Genomic DNA, 23,121 nt, shown 5'->3' with positions numbered 1-23,121 from the left:
ATCGTAATACGCATCGAATACAATTTGATTAATTACCATTTTAAAAAACTAAAGACGAACTGCGCAATACGTAACTGTCACTTTCAAAGGAGAACGGCTCGAGGAACGCGAGCAACCTACCTCTCCTTGTGACGTACTCCCTTCTTACCCTGCGCTTGCACGTTTAAAAGCAGTGACGTGCCGAGAGCCGTCCAGTCCTACGCAACATACGTGCCTCCATTTCAGAACTGTCTTTGTTTAGAGGGTGTTACCATAGCTACGTATCCTGAGTTCGTGAGGAAGTTTTGATGGCTATATGCCCGGAAAGAAACCGATTTGAGTCTGGGTAACTATGGAAGCCGTTCGAAAATGTTCTCTACCTTCAGAGCCAAACTGTAACCAGTATTGTTAAAAAATCAGGAACTAAGGCTATTGAGAAGTTGCTAATCGACGTACTTTGAAGCAGAGAGACGCTCAGTGGTTACTGACACGGCGTTCAAGATCGATATAAGCCGTGCTGAGAAATATAAAGGAAAAGTATTTAGTATCCCTGAGCTGCGGTCAGCGTAAGAGAAGCGCAGTGGAAAGAGTCAATTTGCAGTAACAAGACTATGTTTCCAGTACTTGTGGTAGCTTTTTCAGTACTTGTGGTAGCTCAGAGAGTCTACGTTTGGGGCTATGTTCGAGAACAAGAAAGGCTTTTAAGCAAGGAAACGTGGTGGGAAAGCCGATATTTTGTTCCCTGAACTTGAGTACTGTCGTGCTATTCTTGAGTGTTTTAATATTTTCATACACCCTTATTTGTGGTTGTGTATAGGGTGATGGGTGTTGCATATTACTGTTTGTGGATGGTGATCTGGTGCTGTTTCTCATTCAAGTATTGTGTGTAAGCTTGTGTCAAGATACCAAGCCATTCATTAGTTTCACTGATATGTGTAATTTTTGAGGGTTTGTAGTGACTATGTTGTATGTAGTCACATGGTTATTAGAGGACTATGCAGTATATGGTCACTCGTTAGTCATCATGTTTTAGGATTGGTGATTATTTCACCAAGAGTTGTTACACAACTAGTGTTGTGTGGGGGTCGTGTTTAAAAGTTAGGCGACTCATTAACTCATGTTGGTAGTGGCTACGTGGTATGTGGTCACATGGTTAATTGAGGGCTATGCTGTATATGGTCGCTCACTAGTTATTTTGTTGGAGTGTCGGTGATTGTTTCAACCCTTGGTTATGTTTAGGTGTTGTGCTAATTCACCAAGAGTTATTACACAACTAGTATTGTGTGTGGGTCGTGTTTAAATATTAGGCGACTCATTAACTCATGTTAGTAGTGGTTACATGGTATGGCATCACATGGTTATTTGAGGACTATGCTGTATATAGTCGCTCACTGGTTAATTTGTTGTGGTGTTGGTGAATGTTTCACCCTTTGGTTGTGTTTTGGTGTTGTTGATAATTCCCAATTGGTGTAGTGTGAACGTGCCTCGTGTTTGAAAGGGGGCTATGTGGTATATAGTCACCCCTTGGGTATGTTGTTCCCAATTGGTGTTGTGGAAACATGCCTCATGTTCGGGGGGCTATGTGGTATATAGTCACCCCTTGGGTATGTTGTTCCCAATTGGTGTTGTGTGAACATGCCTCATGTTCCGGGGGCTATGTGGTATATAGTCACCCTTTGGGTATGTTGTTCCCAATTGGTGTTATATGTGAGTTGGCGTCAGGTTGTTGAGCCACTTATTAACCTTAACCTTAACCTGTTCACTGCATATGCCCAGCTTGTTGAGTGTATGTGTGCTATGGTGTGCGTGTTGTTTCCTGATATTTGCTGAGTCAAGTTTGTTCCTTTGTGCCTTCCTTGTTATGCTGGTCTGGCCAACTTGTATAATTAGTGGCATAAGGATATAGGATGAAGATAGTTGTTCTCTTCAGGAAGCAATGCAGTGAAGGATGTGTAAAATATTTTATTTGTGTTGTACATTTGTACTTTGGTGCACAGTTTTAATACCTTTGACTATGTGTACTAGAATACATTTAATTGACAACTATTTTATTGCTTTATGCAATTGTATCCATAACGAAGGGAGATATGTTGTAACTTATGTTTCCCTGCTGCTCAGCTGGTATGCATGTCATGTGGAATGTTGGATGATTAGAATGTAGCTATGCTGTGAATGTCAGTTGAGTGAGGGCTGAGCAGCAGGACAGCTGCTCCTGATGGGGTTTCCTTTTTATCTTAACTAAATAACTTAAATAAAGTAACTTATTCAATCCTACTTGAAGTATCCATCTTCTCATTGAATACTACAGTTCCCCTTGAGAGAAAGGATCATTTGTCAAATTGTAGGGGAAACAAGGGAGCCAAATGAGATGCTCATCCCAATTTAAGATCAGCATTCATATCCACATAAAATCCACAAGCATCCAATAAATTATTACGCAATTATAGTTTAAAAAAAATAACAAGCCATATAGAAAGAAACCTTTGTCTTATTTGTACTCTATTCTGTTCAGTGGCATGGCCAGGCTTGCTCCTTCACACATAAATAGGCTGAAAGACTCCTCAAACTACAAATAAATAAATTCATAAAACATCAATACCTTTGTTAACAGTTTCTTGATGAAATCCTTCACACCGCCTAACTGTCTCATTACTGTCTCCTTTATTTGACATTGTCCCTTTTTCACTTAAAATAGTATGACTGCCACCAAAGGAAGTACAAGAATTTAAATTAAAACATTTTCCCTAGGTCATGTACCATTATTTATCCTTTTATTTTTTAAGGCGGACTACCTAATTAATACTAATCAATATGTAACAAGTAAAAAACTCTTTCTTAAAAAATGTATAAGCTGTATAAAAAGATAAATTAAGAACTGACCATATTATGTGAAAGTGTGACTCTATTCAAGGTTTTCAGTGCTCAACCCTGTTATGTAAGTATCTAGGAAGCACCCTTAAACATGTTGCTGCCCATAATGGGAAATCAAACAAAGACGGGGAAAAACCACGCTAGACTGCAACTGGGGAACAGGCAGTCTTAAGTTGCTTACGAAAGGCTAGTCTGTGCTGCAGGATACTCGTAAGCAAGGCATTCATCATGGGAGGGGCGAAGGCAACTCAACATCTACTCACCTCTCTGGTTTTATTGTTTTATGGTCTTTCAGAAGTACAATGAGGACTATCTTGGGGATATCCCTAATTTAAAGTAAACCACCTTGCTCTGGAGAACTAAACTGAAGACACACATCTGAAGACACACATCCACTTTCTGTGAAGTGACGGTCTTCCGCTAAAACTGAGCTTTACCTCAATTTGTGTGGCGTTGATATCATTGGGTAATTCCCAGAGTTGGGCTTCTGTTTGCTTTGCACTCTAGGTACCAGACAATCACAGACCTCAAGATGCAGGATGCCAAACAAGTTATTTTACAGTGGGGGTGAACACACAGGGAGAGAGAAGCACAGAATAAACCTCAAGTGTTGATTGGTTAGAGAGTCCTGGGGTCTCGAGTCTGGTGTAAGAATCAATAAACTAGACAGGAGAGGAAAGGGTTGTAAGGAATCCAGCAGCACAGTAAGCATGGGAGAGATTGGCGGGTGGGGTTAATGTCTAATGCAATTTAGAATGAGGAAAAGAGTCCATCAGTGATTCCAGGCTAGAAGTCTTATGATTATCATTCTGGGATATCAGTTCAGGGATAATAGTTAAAGGCGGGGAGAATGCCTGTCTTCCCACCCTGGACATAAGGCCATGAGCTCCTGGTTGGAAGGAAAGGCAGTTCCAGCACTGTACGGCTCTGCCAAGGCGGAAGCCGAATGTGTTCTATTGTAGCTCTCGATTTCTCATTTCTACATCGATCCCATGGTGACAATTAAAGCATTCTGTTTTTACTCCTGGTATTAGCCACCAAGCTTGAGGTGCTTACAACCTAAAAATTAAAGACGTGATTGATCATTTTATGCATAATATACAGATGAACTGTAGAAAATAATAAACGATCAGTGCTCTGGGGAGTCATTTGTTGGAAAGGTGCCTGTGTTACAGCCTCTTTATCAGTTTAGCGTGCCATAACAAAAGACTAATATGTGCTGGTAGGCTGAAGCCTCCACAGTGTTGCCAGCTGCAGCATATGGAGGGACTCGTGTTCAGCATAGTCCATAAAGCCCATTTCTCATCCCTGGTCTTAAGTGAAGGCGCTTCCCTCAAGAATGCAGTGTTCTGTAATCCGCAAGTTTGTTGGCAGCACTCGTTCGGTTCAGGAGGGGAACATGACTTGATGGCACCACATGCAGTCCGTCAGGCTGGCCCCCCGACAGAGGTGCCCTACGATCAGTCACTGCCCGGGTGCACAGTAGTCGCTTCTCATCCAAACTTTCAAGGTGGTATTCACACACCTCGATCAGCGACTCCACCTGCTCATGAACGGGAAGGGTCTTGAACTTCCGGTGGGCAAGGTAAATGAAGGCTTCAACAAAGGCCTGCAAGCACATGCCTAGGAAACAAGAGAAGAGAGGTTAGAACACACTGTGTTCATCCAGTTCACTGAAAGGCAATATAAACCAATGTATGCCACAATATCGGGCGAAACAATATCCTCCTGCTATGTTATCGTCTCCAGTCTATTGACTACCACAATGGAGGGTAGGTCAAGTGTGTGTAACTAGGCCTCACGGAGCCCGAGGGGGTTGAAATCCCCTTGTGCTCCGTGAGGCCTTTGTTCACAGCAACAGCTCTGAACAAACATTGGAATGTTGATGATTCAGGCTTCTACCAGCCATTAGAAGCCCGGAGCACTCCATTGTACTCGATGGAGCGCTCAACATTCCAGTGTTCTAATATTCGTTAACGTCCCTTGATAAAGGCCCTCGCCGAACGCTGGAGGGGGCCTTTAATGGCGGGCTCTAAAGCTATAGTAAATCTATACCTACCTAGAAATACACTGATTTTCACAATTCTGTGATAGCTCACATTCTGGGTTGATAGTTTTTCAATGCAATATTTAAAACTCGAAATTGTGGTGGAACACCCTATTTAGCATCACACATACATACATATCAACTCTTAGACAAAAGAAAATCAACCACATATTAGGCCCTAAATAAAGACATAAGGGGCTATTATTAAAGACATTCATCACATTCAAACTCTCCTGTAGTACTTTCAAAGTTGTCAGATTGCAAAATTTGATTAATAATTTCCACTCTTCATTTACAAACTTTGAACCCATAACACAGATTGGCTTAGCCTTTTCATCAAGAAAGCGAAGGCCTTATTGCGAGCATTCTTAGCTGTCGCATCAAGAATAATCTTTTTTTGACTACCAAATCCCCACCTGGCTCCACACCATCTCTTCTTCAGATATACCTGAGAAATAACGCCACTCGAATCGCCTGGGAAAATATTTTCCAAGAAAGTTCTTATACACCTACAAGGCTGGGTGGAAGCTAATAACATTATTCCAATGGAACAAGGAGGTTTTACGTCAAATAGTTTGACCCTCAACAAGATTACTGCCCTTCAGGCAGTGCTCAATTTGTAAATAAATAAGTGTCAGGGCTATCGTGAGGAGGCCACTGCAGCTTCGACCACACACTGCCCCTGCCATGCTGCCAATGTAAGCCACAACGCAAAAACTAAACATCACACTCCTGCAAGTGTGACAATTCTAACTATTTCAGCTCCCCAAAGCTATAAGACTGGCTTGGGCGTCAAGTAATAGTGATTTATTAATGTATATTGAATTAATAATTGACTGTGTTGTGATCATCTCTAAATTAGTCAGCGAGTGCCACCTTGTGGCAGGCTGTCCAAAGAACCGGTGTTGACAATTAAGTGCTGGTACTCAGCAGCAAAAATCAGCGGCACAAATTAAGCACTGCCTTCAGGTGATTTTGGTGAAATATGTTACAAAGTAGGTAGGTTATGTCTGTCAACACAGCATTTATAGACTTTTCAACAGCTTTCAACGATGTAGACAGACCCACCCTGTGGGGCAAGCGTTGCGCTCTTGCACGTGCTGCCATGTCCTGTTTGGGGGTGATCGTGGGCTGTCCCCAAAAAACTTCAACAGAGAACGGTTTAAAGAGGGCTGTTTATTAGCACCCCATATATTTCTTTATATATTCAATTCAATTCAATCTCTTTATTCGGTTAAAAAAAACCTTGTAAGAAACAATACATATAAAAAAAACTACAAGCGGGTACACAGTTACAATAGGATTGGGGTACAAATAGCAGCACGTTTTTTTCCTATAGTAAATAATACAGAGTATATAATTACATTTCCCTGAGGGGTTTTTGGTTGGAAGAGAATTCATCATAGTCAGCTTGCCTCATCTAACGAGATCACTTAATAAATATACAGAATAAAACAATAAAATATATTCTATATAAAACAAGCACCAGGATCACTAAAAACAACAACACTTTATCATTTAGCAGCCAATACCATGTTAAACTAACCAGTTCATTATACTTCTGCACCTAACTTGTACATTCAATTCAAACCAGCGATAGTGCAAATGCAAAAGTAAGTAAAATTAAATTTTAAGACCTTTCCTCTTTCTGGTCAAAGCTACACATAAGAGGAAACGGCTCAGGCTGAACACTATCGGTTGGGAGGTGTCTCCCTTAAAAATTCTAAGCCCAACCCCAATATGGCGAAGGCCTAACATTTTGCATATGGGCTTTATCCATTTTTTCCTTGCATTAAGATATGCAGGACATATAAATAAAACATGAGACTCATCCTCTTTCAACCCCATTTCACAAAGCTCACATAAAACTGAATCAGTATTCCTATTTGCACCCTTGTTACAGTGCCATTTACTTGTCCTGTCCCTCGTTTGCAAAATGCTGTACCGAAATTTTAGATACAGACTTTTAGCCAACGGGGGATAGATTTCATCCATAAGGGGCTCTAGTTGCATATTCATTTTTACTGCAAAACTTTTTGAAGTCAGAGTCCCTATATTGGGGTTGACTAACACTGAATCACTAATAAACTCCCAGTACCTTTGTTTCAGAAGCTTTTTTGAACTGTTAGTGAGTGAATCTGGGTCTGACCAAAAGTTACTCAGGCCCAGTTTTCCAAACCATTTTTCGACGTACGCTAACCATGGCAGATGGGTGCTATTTTTTATAGCCATTATCTCTTTCAGTGCTTCTCTGTAGTCTACCAGCTCCTCTGTAGACCACAGATGAACCCAATAAAGCAACGGGCGAAGAGAAGCATAGTCGTCAGTGCGTCGAAAATTAAGGTCCCACAATACAGGGGTCAATGGTGTGGAACCAGGTACACCTAGGAGCTGTCTGATAAAGGAATTTTCCCGTACTAGAAAAGTATCCTTCAGTGCATAGCCCCAAAGGTCTGCTCCATAGAGGGAGGATGATTGTGCTTTACATTTAAATAATTCAATGGCCGGTGAAACTGATTTAAAATGACTGTTCTTGTGCTTTTTTAAGATCGGGAACTGGTTTTGAGTCAACCTCAGTTTTGCATTTTCTAATTGAGTTTTCCATGATATTTTGCTATCTAAAATAATACCAAGGTATTTAAAATTAGGGACTTCTTCAATAATTTCATCATTTATTTTAAAAACTTTGTTAAAACCTTTATGAGGGTTGATTGTCATGACCTTTGTTTTTGAGGAGTTAATTTCCAGTTTCCTGTCATGACAATACAAATTAAATTTATTTAAAAGGTTCTGAGTTTGACAATTTTACTGATAAGTGGCTTGATAAATGTCTGAATTTTTAATTCTAACAAGTCTGATATTTTAGACAATAAAACTTCATCCAGTAACTCCCTAGTATTTTCCTCCTCATGCTCCCGCCCTTTGCCTTTAGTTTTTGGCGGTGGGGTAGCTTTATTCTTCCCTGATCGTGCCCCCCCACGTTTGTTTTGCGTCTTGCGACACGCTCTAACTGCCCTAGTCGCCCGCTTTGCAGGCGATACTTCTTGTACCACAATGTCAATATGTGTATCCGGATCAGTATATACCTCCATGTCAGCCGCATTTAGTCCACTTGTGTCCATACTGACATTGACTAGGGAGTTGTTTTCAGGGGCAGAGCCACTAGGACCTTGTTGTGTTGCATCAGTTGTTTGTAGATTAGAAGGAGGACTCGTAGTGGGGAGGATAGGTGACTGACTCAGACCCAACGACTGTCTTCGTTCACTATTTATCTTGTTAACCACCTGGACGAGATAATTGTCCATAGTGTTAATTGGTGTTTCAGGTGCCACAGGAATATTTCTTTTAGACATGTTTGTGCCACAATTAGAGTTAGTCTTGTACCCACAAAATAAATGAAATGAGAAAAACGAATAGAAGGATGATCTTACTTCGGAGCCAGATGTAATTGGTATGTTTTCCTGCGATTTCCTCTTCCTGTTTAGTGGTAATAAAAGGGCTGTTGAAGAACTCACAAAGCAAAACTCCTCCTCTTTCTAGGCTCCTGGGCGATTCGGTGGCAGTTCTGACTAGCTGCCTACCGACCCCCGTCTGGTAACCAGGACTTGGGAGGTGGTCCCTGGAGGTCAACAGCACACACACTATTTTCTTTAAGCGCAGGTGTTCTTACTTGATACTCCTTTATGGATGTTATAGGGATGGCCAAGCCTCTTCTTGCCTCTGAGGGCCTTAGAGGGCCCGCCCTTTGCCCTGGCTTAGCCCCGGGCACTCCGGGGTGACGCTGGTCTTATGCGCCGCCTGGCGCGAAGTGCTGGGCGTCTCCCGCCGCACAGCCTGGCGGGAGTTGTGGTTCAGGGCCCCCCTCCGCTCGGCGGCCGCTGCTTGATCTTGATTGCGGCGGCGGGAGGGGGACACGAACAGGCAAGTACCAGGATTCTCGGCAGTTGGCTGGGGGCGAGGCTGGCTTTCTCGCGGGTCTCTCGCTGGCCAAAGGGTCCCTGGGTCAATTTCCATGTTACAAGTTTCAAATCTAGCATGGCCAACTCAGTCTTTTATCTTAAAAGCCGAAACAGCAAGCTCCTCAAAAGTACGGCTTTTTCCAGTTAAATGCGTCCGGCAGTTGACACTTTGCTATATTTAAATGGTCGTGGACACCGTTGAGCAATTGCATTCTTCTTTAAACAACGTGGAATCTTATGCCCATCTCTTACAGTACGCAAAGGTGGGGCTCCTCAAGTCGTGCCTTCCTATATTCAAGACTTGCCTAGTATGCCCAGAAGTTGGGCCCCTGTCATATAGATTTTCACTTACATTCAGACGATATTGTGATTTTAGATCTAATTTTAAAAGGCAGACAAAGTCGTTTAGACGCTCTACAAAAATATGCAGGTTGAAAATAAATAAACAGAAAAGTAAAGCATTGATTTTTCAGGTAAATATTGTAAAAAGATTAAAAGCTATAACTTGTCTTTGGGGAATTGAGTAATGGACACAGCTAACACATATGTCTATTCAGGGAAAATCTTTGCAAAAGCGCCATTTTCTTTTTATAGGGCTACGGGGCATCGTCATTTTAAACATCTGCTTACAGTTCACTGGGCAAAAATACCACCTACATTGTTGTACGCTATTGAAATAATTGATACAAAACTTAGGGATTTCTTGAATAAAATAAAGGGCAAAATCCTTGAAGGTCTTCGGCTAGAAATGGGCTTGTCAACTGGTCAAGTACCTATGTGATGGGATTGGCGGCTATATTACACTAGGTGGCTTGGCTTCTGCGCAGCAATTTTTATTTGATTTATTTATAAAGTTTTATATAGCGCGATCCCGAAGGATATCAGAGCGCTTTACAATTTGAGGCAAAGGTAACAAATCAGAAAATTAGTCTAACATTGGGAATCTAATGGGCATTGAATCAACTAGAACAAACATAACCGCGTTGGTGATGGAATCCCTGTCTGCCAAATCTAAACCAGCCCTAAGACTTTTAGTTGTGCCATACAGTTTACTAATATTAGCTTCAACCATATTTATTCTGCAATTGAAACCATAAAGTCTGTTGTTTATATTTATTGTTGGGTATGAACATTCTACCCATAAAGGTGGTAATTGGTGCTTGGGTTCGACCCCCCTCGAAGGGCGCATTTGTGATTTGTGTTAAGTCTGTGCCAAATTTAGATAATGTTTTATTCACCTGGCCTGCTTTGCACCTTAATCGGCATCTGTTCCTAAAACCTTTGTTTCTGAAATATGGTGTACGCACAAAAAAAAGAGGAGACCCATGACCCTACCAGGTAGGTCGCCCCCCCTGGGCACAGCACCGCCTGTGTGTCGCTGCCACTGCGGCTGCTGAGGAAGTTCGAGGCCCTCCTCCACCCGCAGGCCTTCACCTGCGCCTCATCCCTGGTGGCCAGTGGTAGGCCACAGGTTCGTATTCACCATTTGTTCACTGTATTTCATTGCATCTCATTGTATTGCCATCTCTGTTATTCAGTGACTGCTGATTGTCTGTCTTCCCCCGCTGCCTGCACTTGCCTGTGCTTGCTTTTTCTTCTGTTCCCCTCGCTGTCCCCGTTTCTTTCTGCCTGTTTTTTTCTTCTGTTCCCCTCACTGTCCCCGTGTTTCTCGGCCCGCTTTTGCCCTCTGTTCCTTCCCTTGCCCTGTAACTTTGTGCCCGTGTTTGCCTTCTGTAACTTCATTTACACTACAACTCTGTGCCCTCTTGCCTTCTGTTCCGTCGTCGTCTCCCACTCCAGCCGCTGCGCCCCGACTGCCCAATTCGCTGCCCCTGCCTCCCGCCTCCCAGCTGCTCCACCTCCCCATATATGCCTGGCGCTGCGCGGCCGCGCTGCTGGCGCACTGAATGCGTGCCTAAGGCAAGCCCATCTGTGCCTGGACTGCACCCAGCGCCAGAACTCCTGGACCCCGCACCCGCCACGACGACCGCCGCCACTACGATGTCAGCACTCTGCGCGCTCTCAAACCCGGACGGACCCACACCTGCTTCAAGGCTGCCCCGAAATGCACACACGGCCCTTTCACCTGCCGGAACTGCAGCTACAACCAGCCTCAGATCCGATGAACCAACCACCAAGAAAGACCCCAACCACCTCCGATGCATCCTACTGAACACCCGCTCCGCACGCAAATACGCCGTCGAGCTCTGGGACCTGCTCGACACATCATCCCCGGAAGTCGCCTTCCTGACAGAGTCCTGGATGAACGACTCCTCTGCACCCGACATCGCCATAGCTACAAGATCACCGGCAGAGACCACATCAACGGAATCGGAGGAGGAATCACCATCGTCCACAAGAACAGCATTAGGGTCTCGACTAGCACCGACGACACTCTCAGCACCGCCGAACACATGCATTTCCAGATCCACACAGATCCCAACTCCACCATCAGAGGCACCCTCGTCTACCGACCACCCGGACCCCGCCCTCAGTTCACGACTCCATCGCCGACGTCATCATTATCACGCACGCCCTGACCGCCCCAGACTACATCCTCCTCGGAGACCTGAACTTTCACCTTGAGAACAACAACGACAGCAACTCCACAACCCTGATCAAGAACCTCGCCAACCTCGGACTGAGGCAACTCGTCACCACTCCCACCCACTCCGCCAGCCACACACTCAACCTCGTCTTCTCCTCAAGCCCGCACGTCTCCTTCAACCACACCACCAAACTCCTCTGGACTGACCACCGCTGCATCCACTTTACCTTCCAGAAAACCACCACACACCACCACACCAAACAGATCCCCCATCGCTGCTGGATCAAAATCACCGAAGACCAACTACGTGCAAACCTCGCTCTCAGGCCACCCACCGAACCCTCCAACACGGACGACGCGGCCCACAGCCTCAGACGCTGGATCGATGACTGCGCAAACATCCTCACCCCGCTGAAGAAACCCCCCTACAGAGACACCAGCAAGAGGGCCAGTTGGTTCACTCCAGAACTCCTAGTCTCCAAGCAAGCTTGCCGGAAACCGGAGAAGAAATGGCACAGTGAACAGACTTTGGCCAGCCACGCAGCACACAAGATCGCCATCCCCAACCACCACCACCTCATCAGGGCTGCCAAGAGGACCTCCTTTAAAGACTGCCTCGACAACAATGCACACAATAGCAAGGAGCTCTTCAACATCATGAAGGAACACTCCAACCACAACTCCAACACCAACGACATCCAGCCGTTTAAAGCACTGTGTGACTCCCTCGTCACTTTCTTCCACTGCAAGATAGCAGACATCCACGACAGCTTCAACACCCAGACAGCCCCAACAGACAGCAACACAACAGACTCTCCGCACATCATCGACCACGACCCCCTTCTAGCCTGGGCCAGCGTGAGCATCGATGACACCATCAAGACCATGAGGACAATCCACTCAGGCTCTCCTTCAGACCCATTCACGCACCACGTCTTCAACAAAGCAAGCAGCTCCAACGCACCCCACCTGCGGAACGTCATCAATCTCTCACTCGAGACCGTGACCTTCCCAGAAAGCTGGAAACACGCCGAGATCAACGCCCAACTCAAAAAACCCAAGGCAGACCCAAGAGATCTCAAGAACTTCCGGCCCATATCCCTGCTCCCGTTCCTGGCCAAGGTCATCGAGAAGATTGTCAACAGACAGCTAACCCGATACCTCAAAGAGAACAGAATCCTGGACCCTTCCCAGTCAGGGTTCCGCAACAACCACAGCACCGAGACCGCCCTCATCGCTGCCACCGACGACATCAGGACCCTGCTGGACAACGGTGAGACCGCAGCACTCATCCTCCTAGACCTCTCCGCCGCCTTCAACGTCGTCTGCCACCACGCACTACGCGCACGCCTCCATGCCGCAGGGATCCAAGACAGGGCTCTGGAATGGACCAGCTCCTTCCTCTCCGGCAGAACCCAGAGCGTCCGCCTCTCCCCATTCTGATCCGAAGCCTCCGAGATCATCTGCGGCGTACCCCTGGAATGTTTAACTTTTACATGGCCCAGCTCGCACACGTCGTCCAACAGCACGACCTCAACATATTCTCCTATGCCGATGACACTCAACTGATCCTCTCCCTCACCAAGAACCCCTTCACAGCCAAAGCCAACCTCCACGAAGGAATGAAGGCCGTCGCCGACTGGATGAAGATCAGCCGTCTGCTGAACTCGGACAAGACGGAGGTCCTCATCCACGGCTCTAACGCTTCAGCCTGGGACGACTCCTGGTGGCAGCCCCTACACCCACCGACCACGTTCGCAACCTGGGAATCATCCTCGACTCAACGCTCTCAATGACCAAGCAAGTCAACGCCGTCTCCTAATCCTGCTTCAACACCCTCTGCATGCTCCACAAGATCTACAGATGGACCCCAACAGATTCAAGAAAGCCAGTCACCCAGGTCCTCGTCAGCAGCAGACTCGACTACGGAAACGCCCTCTACGCAGGAGCCCTGACCAAGCTCATCAAACGACTACAACGCATCCAAAACGCCTAAGAAAGACTGATTCTCGACGTACCACGCCACGGTCACATCACCCCCCACCCGAGAAACCTGCACTGGCTCCACGTCAACAAGAGGATATCCTTCAATCTCCTCATCCACACACACAAGGCACTCCACAAGACCGGCCCAGCCTACCTCAACAGATGACTTTCCTTCTACACCCCTAACCGCCAGCTACGCTCCGCCGACCTCTCACTCGCCACCATCCCGCGCATCCGAAGAACAACCACCGGCGGGAGATCCTTCTCCCACCTCGCCGCCAAGACATGGAACTCCCTCCCACTGAGCCTAAGACAGACCCAAGACCTGCTGACCTTCAGGAGGATACTCAAGAACTGGAGTTCGACCAGTAGCGGCCCGGCACCCCCCCCCAGCACCCTGAGACCCTCGCGGGTATGTAGTGTGCTTTATAAATGACTGATTGATTGATTGATTGAAAGAGGCGACTCACTTGATATTTCAGCCCCTCAATGAAATTGTTTTAACATTTTTAAATATTTTGAAAGTTTTTTAAGTTTATATTGATAATTGCTTCGTTGTCTCTAGTCACTCTCCCTCCATTAAAAATATTCTTGGACATACTGACCTTTAACAAGCATCATGGCAGTCCCAAGTCAAGCAGCAAGCACAGCCTACCGGGGTCAGATGCCTAAATCAATTCACCTCAAACTGGGCCTGACAGAAGGTCTCTCCTAGAATCCTCAAATCTCTTCAGAGCGTGATTCCACCACTAGACAACAGCCAGTGGGTCTCAGAGGGATGCTCCACGTCATGGCCCTGGTCCAATTATCTGGCAAAATGGCTGCTTCTCAATGTTTCTAGCTGCACTAGAATGCTTGAACCGTGCATTCCAAGACACAGTGGTCGCCACATTTAAGAAGCAGACAGTCCGGTACCGGACAACCAACGCTCTAGACATCACCGCTTGGCACAGAATCCGAACACATCTCACCCAAGATGGAGACCATGTTCACCTGTGGGCTCATTCTGATGTTGACATCTTGCACAAATGGTGCATGCCCCAGATTGCACCTGATTTCACATTCGGAAAGGGGCGCAAATGACATTTCCACCTAGGTTTTTTCTATGCACAAATCCCTGCAGGTGGACCCCGGAGAAGCGGGAGTGCGATCAACTATATGTGGAACACTGTGAGGTTTTAAAAGTCGATAAGCCAAACACAGCATGTTATTCCCCCTTCTGATGGGCACGACCACTTTCGGGAATTTGTTTACCTCACTGAGAAGAGACTTATTCTTTTTGTCACATAAACATCACAGCAGCACTGGTGAACCCCTCGCATGTTCACCTTTTGTGTGTCCATCCTGTGCAGCTTGCAGCCATGAATCCACTGCACACTCAACCCTTCCAGCACAGGGGACGGGGGAGTTTAACACGCGCTTGTTGTTCGACCTTACAGGTTAAACTGTAGGACTTAACCGTGACATTTTCTGTTTGATGAATGACACGCAGAAGGTTAACGCTCTCTAAATGAGAGCACATTTGAGGCTAATGTGTCGCTCCCTGCGGCCCTCTTAGCAGAGCCCCAAGGGTGCAGTTACCACCTTGTGAAGACAGAAGGCGTCACTGCTTGCAATCTGACTCCAGACTGGGCACATTTGTATCCTGACAGGGCTATTAGGATAACGAATGGATTGATGCTGCTGAGAAGGGGGACAGGAAAAATGCACCGCAGTGGAACACTCTCAAGCAAATGCCTACAAGCCATGGCTTGTCTGGGCACCTTACTCCAAGACACTCTGGGTCACTGATGCAATGATATGTCCCACTGTGTCACCCAGAAGAATATAGGAAGAAGCTGTGCTTACTGTGTACATGGTGCAGGGGATCTGCGCAAACAGCCAGATAATTAATTTAAGTGGCACCAGCTCTGCCACAAAGCCGGAGACTTCTACTCAAGGACCAAATTACAAGGCTGGCGGTCCTAGATCCCCCAAACCCGTTGTGGTGTGGCGGTGGTGGTCCAGCCAATGACACACCCACGGTCCGACCGGCCGATTACAACTAGTGAAGTTGGACCACCGCCGATGCAGGGGAACCGCCATTCCCTGGCGGTGGTATGGTGGTCAGAGGACACAATAGGCTTGGCGGGACCGCCATGGTGCTGCCAAGCATATTACGAGTTTCCTCTCCGCCAGTTTTCATGATGGTTCCACTGCCATGACACCCCTGGCAGAGAGAAAACAGAGCCGCCTGTGCCTTCTCTACTTGTGTATGCACACAGGTGGGCATAACATGTACCCCCCTGTGTGCATTCACAAAAGTTCCCATTGCCTTTGAAAGAGGCACCACCCTGGGAAAGCCAGCTGCCCACCCAGACTACAAATAACTTGTAATCTGGCAGGTGCTGGCGAGTCTCAGCGGTGTGGAGGGGAGGGGGAGGGGGTGGAGGGGGGGGGGGGGGGAGAGGAGGGGGGGGGTGCGGTAGTGGAGTACCGCCCGCCCCTGCACCACCGAAACTCGCAATCGGGCCCTTAGTGTCAATGCGAGATTCTACAAGAGGCCTAAATATGAATTAATGGACAACTTTTTTAGAAGTATATTTGTGCAGATTGCAGGCTCTACTGAAGGAAACATTATCAGGGAATTAACTAGTAAGGAAATTCAGGGTTAGAGGTCTCGAACCTATAGAGGTAGGTACCTCCCATATGAGATCTGTAGTACTGACGAAATACTCAGGCTTCACTGACCCTGCAATATTCCCAGAGGTCTTGTAGATGCAGTGTACTTCCTCAATGCTTTCACATTAAAGTTCAAATGTTTATACACTCGTTTCTTAGAAAACAAACAGGGACCTTTTTGATAACACTGGAAAGGGTGGATCTGTTTGGACTTGTTCAATACACTGTGGATAGAAAGAGTAGAGGAAAAGAGCATATGACCTTCCTGGACAAGTGCAGAGGGCATGAGCATGACAGCCATTTTTCATTTACTGTATGTATTTATGTATTCATTTAATGCAGAACTTTATAAAGCCCTATATTATCATCTTACAGTCACTTTAGAGTGCTGCAACAGCAAACAGAGTAAACACTGAGCATCATAACTGAAGCCTAACCAAAAACAACTGCCCCATATCCAGTTTTCTTTTGGTGCTACCCACTCGGTGAGCCTAGTTGAAAGGAGTTTCCTGACCTGCTCCCTTTCCAGAAGATCCAGTTGTATGATCACATTCTGGTTGGGATTATGCGCGCTAAGATGTCAGGTCAGAATGCACTGCGCGGAGCTAGGTAACCTGGGCCTTTGCTTCAGCACCCTTGGTGAATTTCACATGGTGACTTTTCCTGGGATTGGCAGCTAGGGTCTGTATACCTTGAAGCCCAGGAGAGACCAATGTCAAGCTGTGCCACCCCCAACGTTCTCCGTAGCGCGCCTTTTTTCTGGGTGTTGAAAAGTTGGCCATTCAAACAGTTCTGTGTCCAGCCCTGAACTTTTCACCTACAAATCTCTGATTTCAGGTACATTTCTAAAATGTCATTCACGTCATTCCATGCAGCACAGGTACATTTAACAAAAAACATTTTTTTTTGCCTTTTAAATTGCCTTGCGATAACCTAGTGCTGGCTCGTCAACAGAGGAATCAGGGCAAAGTCCTGCTACCTGTGAGCGGCCAAATAATACCTGCCCCTCTGCTCACACTCTTGAATGTTTCATTCAGCAGTGTTTCCGAACAACACAAATGTGGTGTTTTATGCACACTGCCAGGGTGCAGACCTGGCCTTGCGGCTTCAACAGGCTGCTGATGACAGTGGAGGCACAAGCCATCTCCATGGATGTCTGGAGTGGGCATGTGTGAGGGCGTCCCTGGGCCCTGTCCCCTCACACAGGCACAGGGCATATTATGAGCTGACATTCCATGCATGAGTCTGCAGCACGGTATATCTTCTGCAATGGGGTGGCAGGGCGCAGATCAGTGCAGCCCTGAGGACAATGTAGACCGCATAAGAGCACCAGGATCACTAGCACTGCCCACGCTTCAGACAGACCTGCTCGTCCTGTACCGTCAAGAAGCTGGGAAAGGGTTGAAAAGGGCCTTACTCCTTTTAGTCCTGGCCCTGCTACCCTGACCGGCTTCTAGTTGGGGGTCTTGCCTTGGTGGTCACAATGTCCAGTTCCAGATTCCTGTCCTGCGGCTGGAATAGAGGTGCAAATAGCAAACGAAGCCAGATAACAACGATAAATCCAGTGTTGTTTCTCTGTGCGTGAGTGAGTGAGGGTGTGAATGTGAGTGTGTGTTTGTGAGTGACTGAGAGTGGATAAGATTTTGTAAAGGTGACAGAGAGTGAGAGTGTATTAGTGACTGTCAATGAGAGGGGAAGCGAGTGAGATTTAGAGAGAATGAGAGAGTATGAATGAGTAAAAATGAATGTGAGGGAGTGAAGGAGTGCGAATGAGGTACAATGAGAGATATAGTAGGAGAGGAAGCGAGTCACAGGCAGAGCTAGCAATGCTGCAGCAATGCTCGGTGGCCCGAGGGGCCTATTGAAACCTAGTCATTAAAGCACAGCACCTATACATCAGAAGGTCAAAGCAGAGCCCCTGTACACCAGATTTGGACAGAGAGTTAATGAGTGTAAGAGTGCATGTTTGTAAGTATTTGGGGGCGAGAATCTGTGAGTGTGATCAGATTTATGTGTGAGTGACAGTGAGTGGGAGTGAGTACGAGTAAGCAACAATATGTGTGATGTGTATTTTAAAGTGAGTGAGGGGAAGAGTGAATCAGAGAGTGATTGAGTGTGAGTGAGCGAGTGTTTGTTAGCATATGTTATGCTCACATGCCCACTGCCACTGGCCATGGCATACCTGAGATAAATCTTGTCTATTGGAGGCACCCAAGGAAACACACTGTCTCTGGTATACTGGAGATTAAGTCTTGACATAAGGGACACCACTGTTTCAAATGAAGGCCTTGACATAGAAGAAGCCATTCCTGGCCTATGGGGACACCCAAAGCAAAATACTGGTGGTGGCATATTGGAGGTAATGTTTGGCCTTAGAGAGGGCAGCCATAGCATATTGGAGGTGGGGGTTGGGCTAGGGAATGCATACCATGAGAAAATACTGGATGTGACATACTGGATTTAATTTCTGAAATATGGGTCACACATGGTATAGGGTCAGCTTCAATTGAAACACTTCGATACAGGCATACTATATGTTATTTTTGGCATAATTGGAAACCAATGATAAAATGCTGGCATTGGCATACTGTCGGTAATGCTTCACATATAGAGGTCACGTAAGGATATTATGAAGACCATGGAGAAAAACTGTGGTAAGCGTCCTCCTGGGGCCACTGGGAGCCAGAGCGGTCTGAGCAGTGAGTCTTCAAGAAAACTCAAGACTCAAAATATAAATAAATAGCAGTGTGTGGAGACTAAGGCCATTATGTGGTTGCTCACAGGCGGCAGGGCACAGCCCAAATGCGCCCTTTTGAGGGGCCACCATGGATAAAGGCCATTTTACTGCCTTTGACTTTTTAACAAGTTTATGTGAAAAGTATGCTTAAAAATGTACTATTTGCTCCCATTTGTTTCTGACATTTTTTCAGGGGGATATCTCCATCAAGCCCTCTTAGCTGTGCGCCTTTTGTTTGAACAGTTATGTAAAATCCTTAAAAGATATGAAACTGAATCCAGTTGATGATAAAAAGTAGTTTAATGAGAAAAGCACAGTACTGCAACAGCTGAGGTCCAAGCCAGAATGCCGAAGAATACCATTCTAAATGAAGTCATAACAACTGTATCGCAGGTGCAGGAATTGAAAGTACACAGTATGAGTAAAAGGGAAATAGATGATAAAAAGGGAAAAATAAAATAAATGACATGCAATGTAACAATTTACTGGAATTACTAACAAGAGATTACCAGCCACCAATGTGGTGACCTCTACTGTGCATTTGGTGCTTAGGTTTGTAAATCTGGATCACATTTTAAGCAATTTTTACTACATTTACCTATTAGTTCTGCCATTTTACTAATAAACCATTTATTCTTAGTTTTGAGGTCTACTTTCACTTTTTTGTTTTTGTTTTTTACATTGTGAAAGATTTCTTTTTTTAGCATTCTCCGAGGTTCTCCAAGCGCCAAGACATGCTTTCATTTTAAAAGTACTAGCAACTGTTGCCTTTACAAGTAATACCTAGAGGGAAATATCCCCACTAGCTGGGACATCACGTTTCCAATATTGCACTGTTTAAGCTATTTATGGCCGTGCACAACAATCCATGCTTCTTGGAAAAGCACTGTGGTTAACCTTACAGAAGCTAACGGAAAGCGCATCCTTTTTACTTTATTACTAGATGATCAGATATAATGATGTCAACTATAGTGACTGGGACAGATTGGCCATAAGGGCTGTTCAGTATGCAGTATGGTCACATTTGTTCTTTCGTCTTGCTTTCAGGTTGGTGAGTATGATTCCAAAAAACCTAACTGCGGTTAGACCTCTGCTACTCACCCGTGAACAGTCGTACTCGCGTAGTGTGGTGTACCACCACAAGATCATCTCAAAGTTTAAGGGGGAGAGGCTGTTGGGATGGAGAGATGCAAAGAAGGAGTAGGAGATTGGGAAGCTGGGGACAAGATAGGGACTATCAAAGGAGCCAGGTGGTCACTGTGGTCTCCAGTAAAAAACTACTATTGCCCTTGTGACACCGACAGGATGCTGGGAATTACCCCCTGTGTAGTGTCTTAAGGCTGTGAGGGAGAAGGAGCATGAAAGAGACCATAAAAATAAACAACTGTTTCACTGCATGCTAATAAGTTTACTCACAAAAGTAGGTAAATAGCCATCATCGACAAGAGATGCATTTTGTTTTATTTGCAAAGTGCTCAAACAAATAAAACAATAGCAATGCTCATCTTTGAACCTATTGATATTTCTGGGAATTATCATTTAATCCTATGAAAAAACAAAATGGTGCCGGAGACAGGAGTCATTCCATAATAAACCCACACAGCAATGCTTTATGTCTGGGCACTCTGATGGAGTGGTTGCTGCCTCTCTCACTCTTTTTATGAAGGTCATTAGCGAGGTATTTTAATTTAGTATCTAATTCACAATTTAAATGAGGTTTTTGTTGTGCATGGATGATATATTTCAAGACAATCACAGCAACAACAAATGAGAGGCACCTATGAACTCTTCTGAATTGGAAACTTTAATGTGATCCCAAATGTGATGTGAACAAAATGAGACGAGATTATTGCCCACAGCACCATGTAGCATCCAACGTCAAACAAGCACTGCTAGATGTCTGCTCATTACTCGCCTATTTGCATCAGACACAAAGAGGAATGCAAATGGACTGAATTAGAGAGCAAGGGAGACAAAGTTTAAATGTGAAACAAAGCAGCACATATGCAAAGGAATCTACATTTTAATGTGACTGAGCTGACTATTAAATAGGGTATCTCACAGTTTCATTAAATGATGGCCAGGTTCCACCCTCTTCTTGGTTCACTGGATGGTGCAACATTTATTCACCTTTTGATGTATGGCACTTTCCAGCACTACGGCATTACCAGTCAGTTCTACCACTGCTAAAATCCTGCACCCTATCCAAATGCAGGGTAATCATTTATTTCAGGTAGTGAGGAGTCTCAAGGGCATAGGAGTTTCCTTAACAAGCCCACTATCTAAACTTCTCCTAAGAAAAAAGGCAAAAGTAACAGGCCAGTGGAGGTTAGTGATATCAAAAATGATAATTCAGACCTGAAAATGGGCTTTAAGGTGAAAAAAATGTATTTTAATTTCCATGAATATTCAGCTACCAAAATATACATCTGTGTTTTATCATTTGAAACATATGTTAGGTTTTTATCTGCTTACAAGTACTTCCAGAAACAAAAACAAAAAAATGTACTCCTTAAGAAATGACTTCACCACCAACTTGCACAAGCATGGGCTAAAATACTCACACTTCAAAACATTATAAGCTGTCCTACCATAGTTTGCACAATAAAAGTGCTGAGACATGTGGGATAAAGTACCCACCATCATATATTATAAGGAGATTGCAAGTCCCCAAAGAGTTCCGTAACTATATAAAGGAAAAAAGCTGAAGGCTAAGTTACTTTATAAAGAAATGGAACTCTGAGGTGACTTGCAATATCCATAAAGTGTACAGTAAAGGGTACTGTGTTCCCTACAACACATAGTCACATAGTAACCCTTCCCGGAAAACACTTAAATTCTTGGTGTCTTGCTCTTTCATACAAGAGGCACAGACACGAATACCAAAAGCTAAATCTAGTGCAAAATTAAACACATCCAAAAGCAGTTGGTACTTAGTCCAAGCACTAGTCATCTCCAGACTGGAATTTGGCTGTTCTACCCTCTCGGGTTTACCCAAGATCTCCCTGGCACCCTTAAAAGCCTGCCTCAACGCAGTCTCTAGACTACTTAACGGCACAAGGAAATTCAACCACATTTCGCCACACCTGAAAGCTCTGAACTGGCTTCCTCTCAGGCCGGAATACAGCTGAAACTGGCATGCATCCCACACAAGGCCTTCTACTCTAACTCCCCTGCATACCTCGAGCAAAAACTTGTGGTATCCGGAGGAATCAGAAACTCCCGATCTGCCAGAGACCTCTTGCTCCAACCTGCACACTCTTGGGAAAAAAAAGTATACTCTGGCTTTCTCTGGGGCTGCACCAAGAATATGGAACTCACTCCCGCCCGCGATCAGAAGAAACACTTCTCTAGGATGCTTCAAAAAGGATGGCAAAACCTTCCTCATGGGTAAATTCTTCGCTTAAATTTTTGCCTTCGCCCACCTCAGAGACCCTGATTTACTTCAGACTACTGCCTCACCTCGGATTATCTCGTCACCCCACCAAGAAACCTGGGGCCTTGTCTTGAGTATGTGTAAATGTAAACTGTATAAACGTGTCTTGCTATCCCTTTTGTACCCATCACCTCATCCCCTCCTAACCTATTGTATATTCTTGCGATTCCTAGCCTTTTGTACACTTTCATTATTCCTGTAAAGCGCTCTGATACCCTTACGGGTCAAGTTCGAGCTCAATAAAACACAAAAATAAATAAATAGTAATTTGTTGCAAAATATAATAGAATCAGTTTAATATAGGTCAGATGATAAAATTGGGAATCTCACACTGTTTAGATAAATGCAGAAACATTCTGTTTTTCTTCGGTGTAAAATAAACATGTTGCCTTAAATACCTCCTTTCTGCTCATCCCAGATCCTTTTAGAAAAACAGATCAAAAGAACAAAAGCTAGTTATCGTTTTGTTTAAACTACTGCTATGATGATGCTCCGTGACCTGTCTTTCACCTTGGCTAGTGGCTCTAGCAGCAGGCATTATGAAGTCACAATTCAACTTTATAACTTATTACAGTTGAGGCACCACTTCATTTTATTATTACATGTAACTAGAGATGTCACAATTGGCCTGTAATTAAAGAAATTAGAGACAAGCTTTTAAACTGAAATCGCATCCTCCTACGTATTAGAGATAGATAAATGGGTCACTTGATTTAAACTATGGATCTGCCAATCATAAACAATTCAACATGTGCGAGAGTGAAACAGGAGCTTCCTAGATAACTATATCCTCAATGAAAATTCAATCAACAAGTTACATTGAAAGGTTTCTGTAGAAATTAATAAAGTCTTGTAGACAGCTCTTGTAGTTGATAGTTTATACTTCAAGTTACAGCT

The 23,121-nt window shown here is 44.9% G+C and overlaps 1 protein-coding gene across 2 annotated transcripts in view; it reads right to left on the bottom strand.

The window, feature by feature from the left end:
• Positions 1-2,449: 2,449 nt before the first annotated feature.
• TTLL11 (tubulin tyrosine ligase like 11) overlaps positions 2,450-23,121 on the bottom strand; it is a 623,794-nt gene continuing 603,122 nt past the window's right edge. Inside the window, exon 9 of one of the 2 annotated variants that reach the window (XM_078641848.1) lies at positions 2,450-4,473. In XM_078641848.1, the coding sequence (XP_078497974.1) occupies positions 4,184-4,473 (290 nt within the window). In that variant the 3' untranslated portion in view covers positions 2,450-4,183. The remainder of the gene's footprint in view (positions 4,474-23,121) is intronic. The other variant, XM_078641849.1, reaches the window with a different exon arrangement.

Source organism: Lissotriton helveticus, chromosome 5_1 (genome assembly GCF_964261635.1).
Source record: "Lissotriton helveticus chromosome 5_1, aLisHel1.1, whole genome shotgun sequence".
NCBI lineage: Eukaryota > Metazoa > Chordata > Amphibia > Caudata > Salamandridae > Lissotriton > Lissotriton helveticus.
This window is presented reverse-complemented; position numbering and strand designations above follow the sequence as displayed.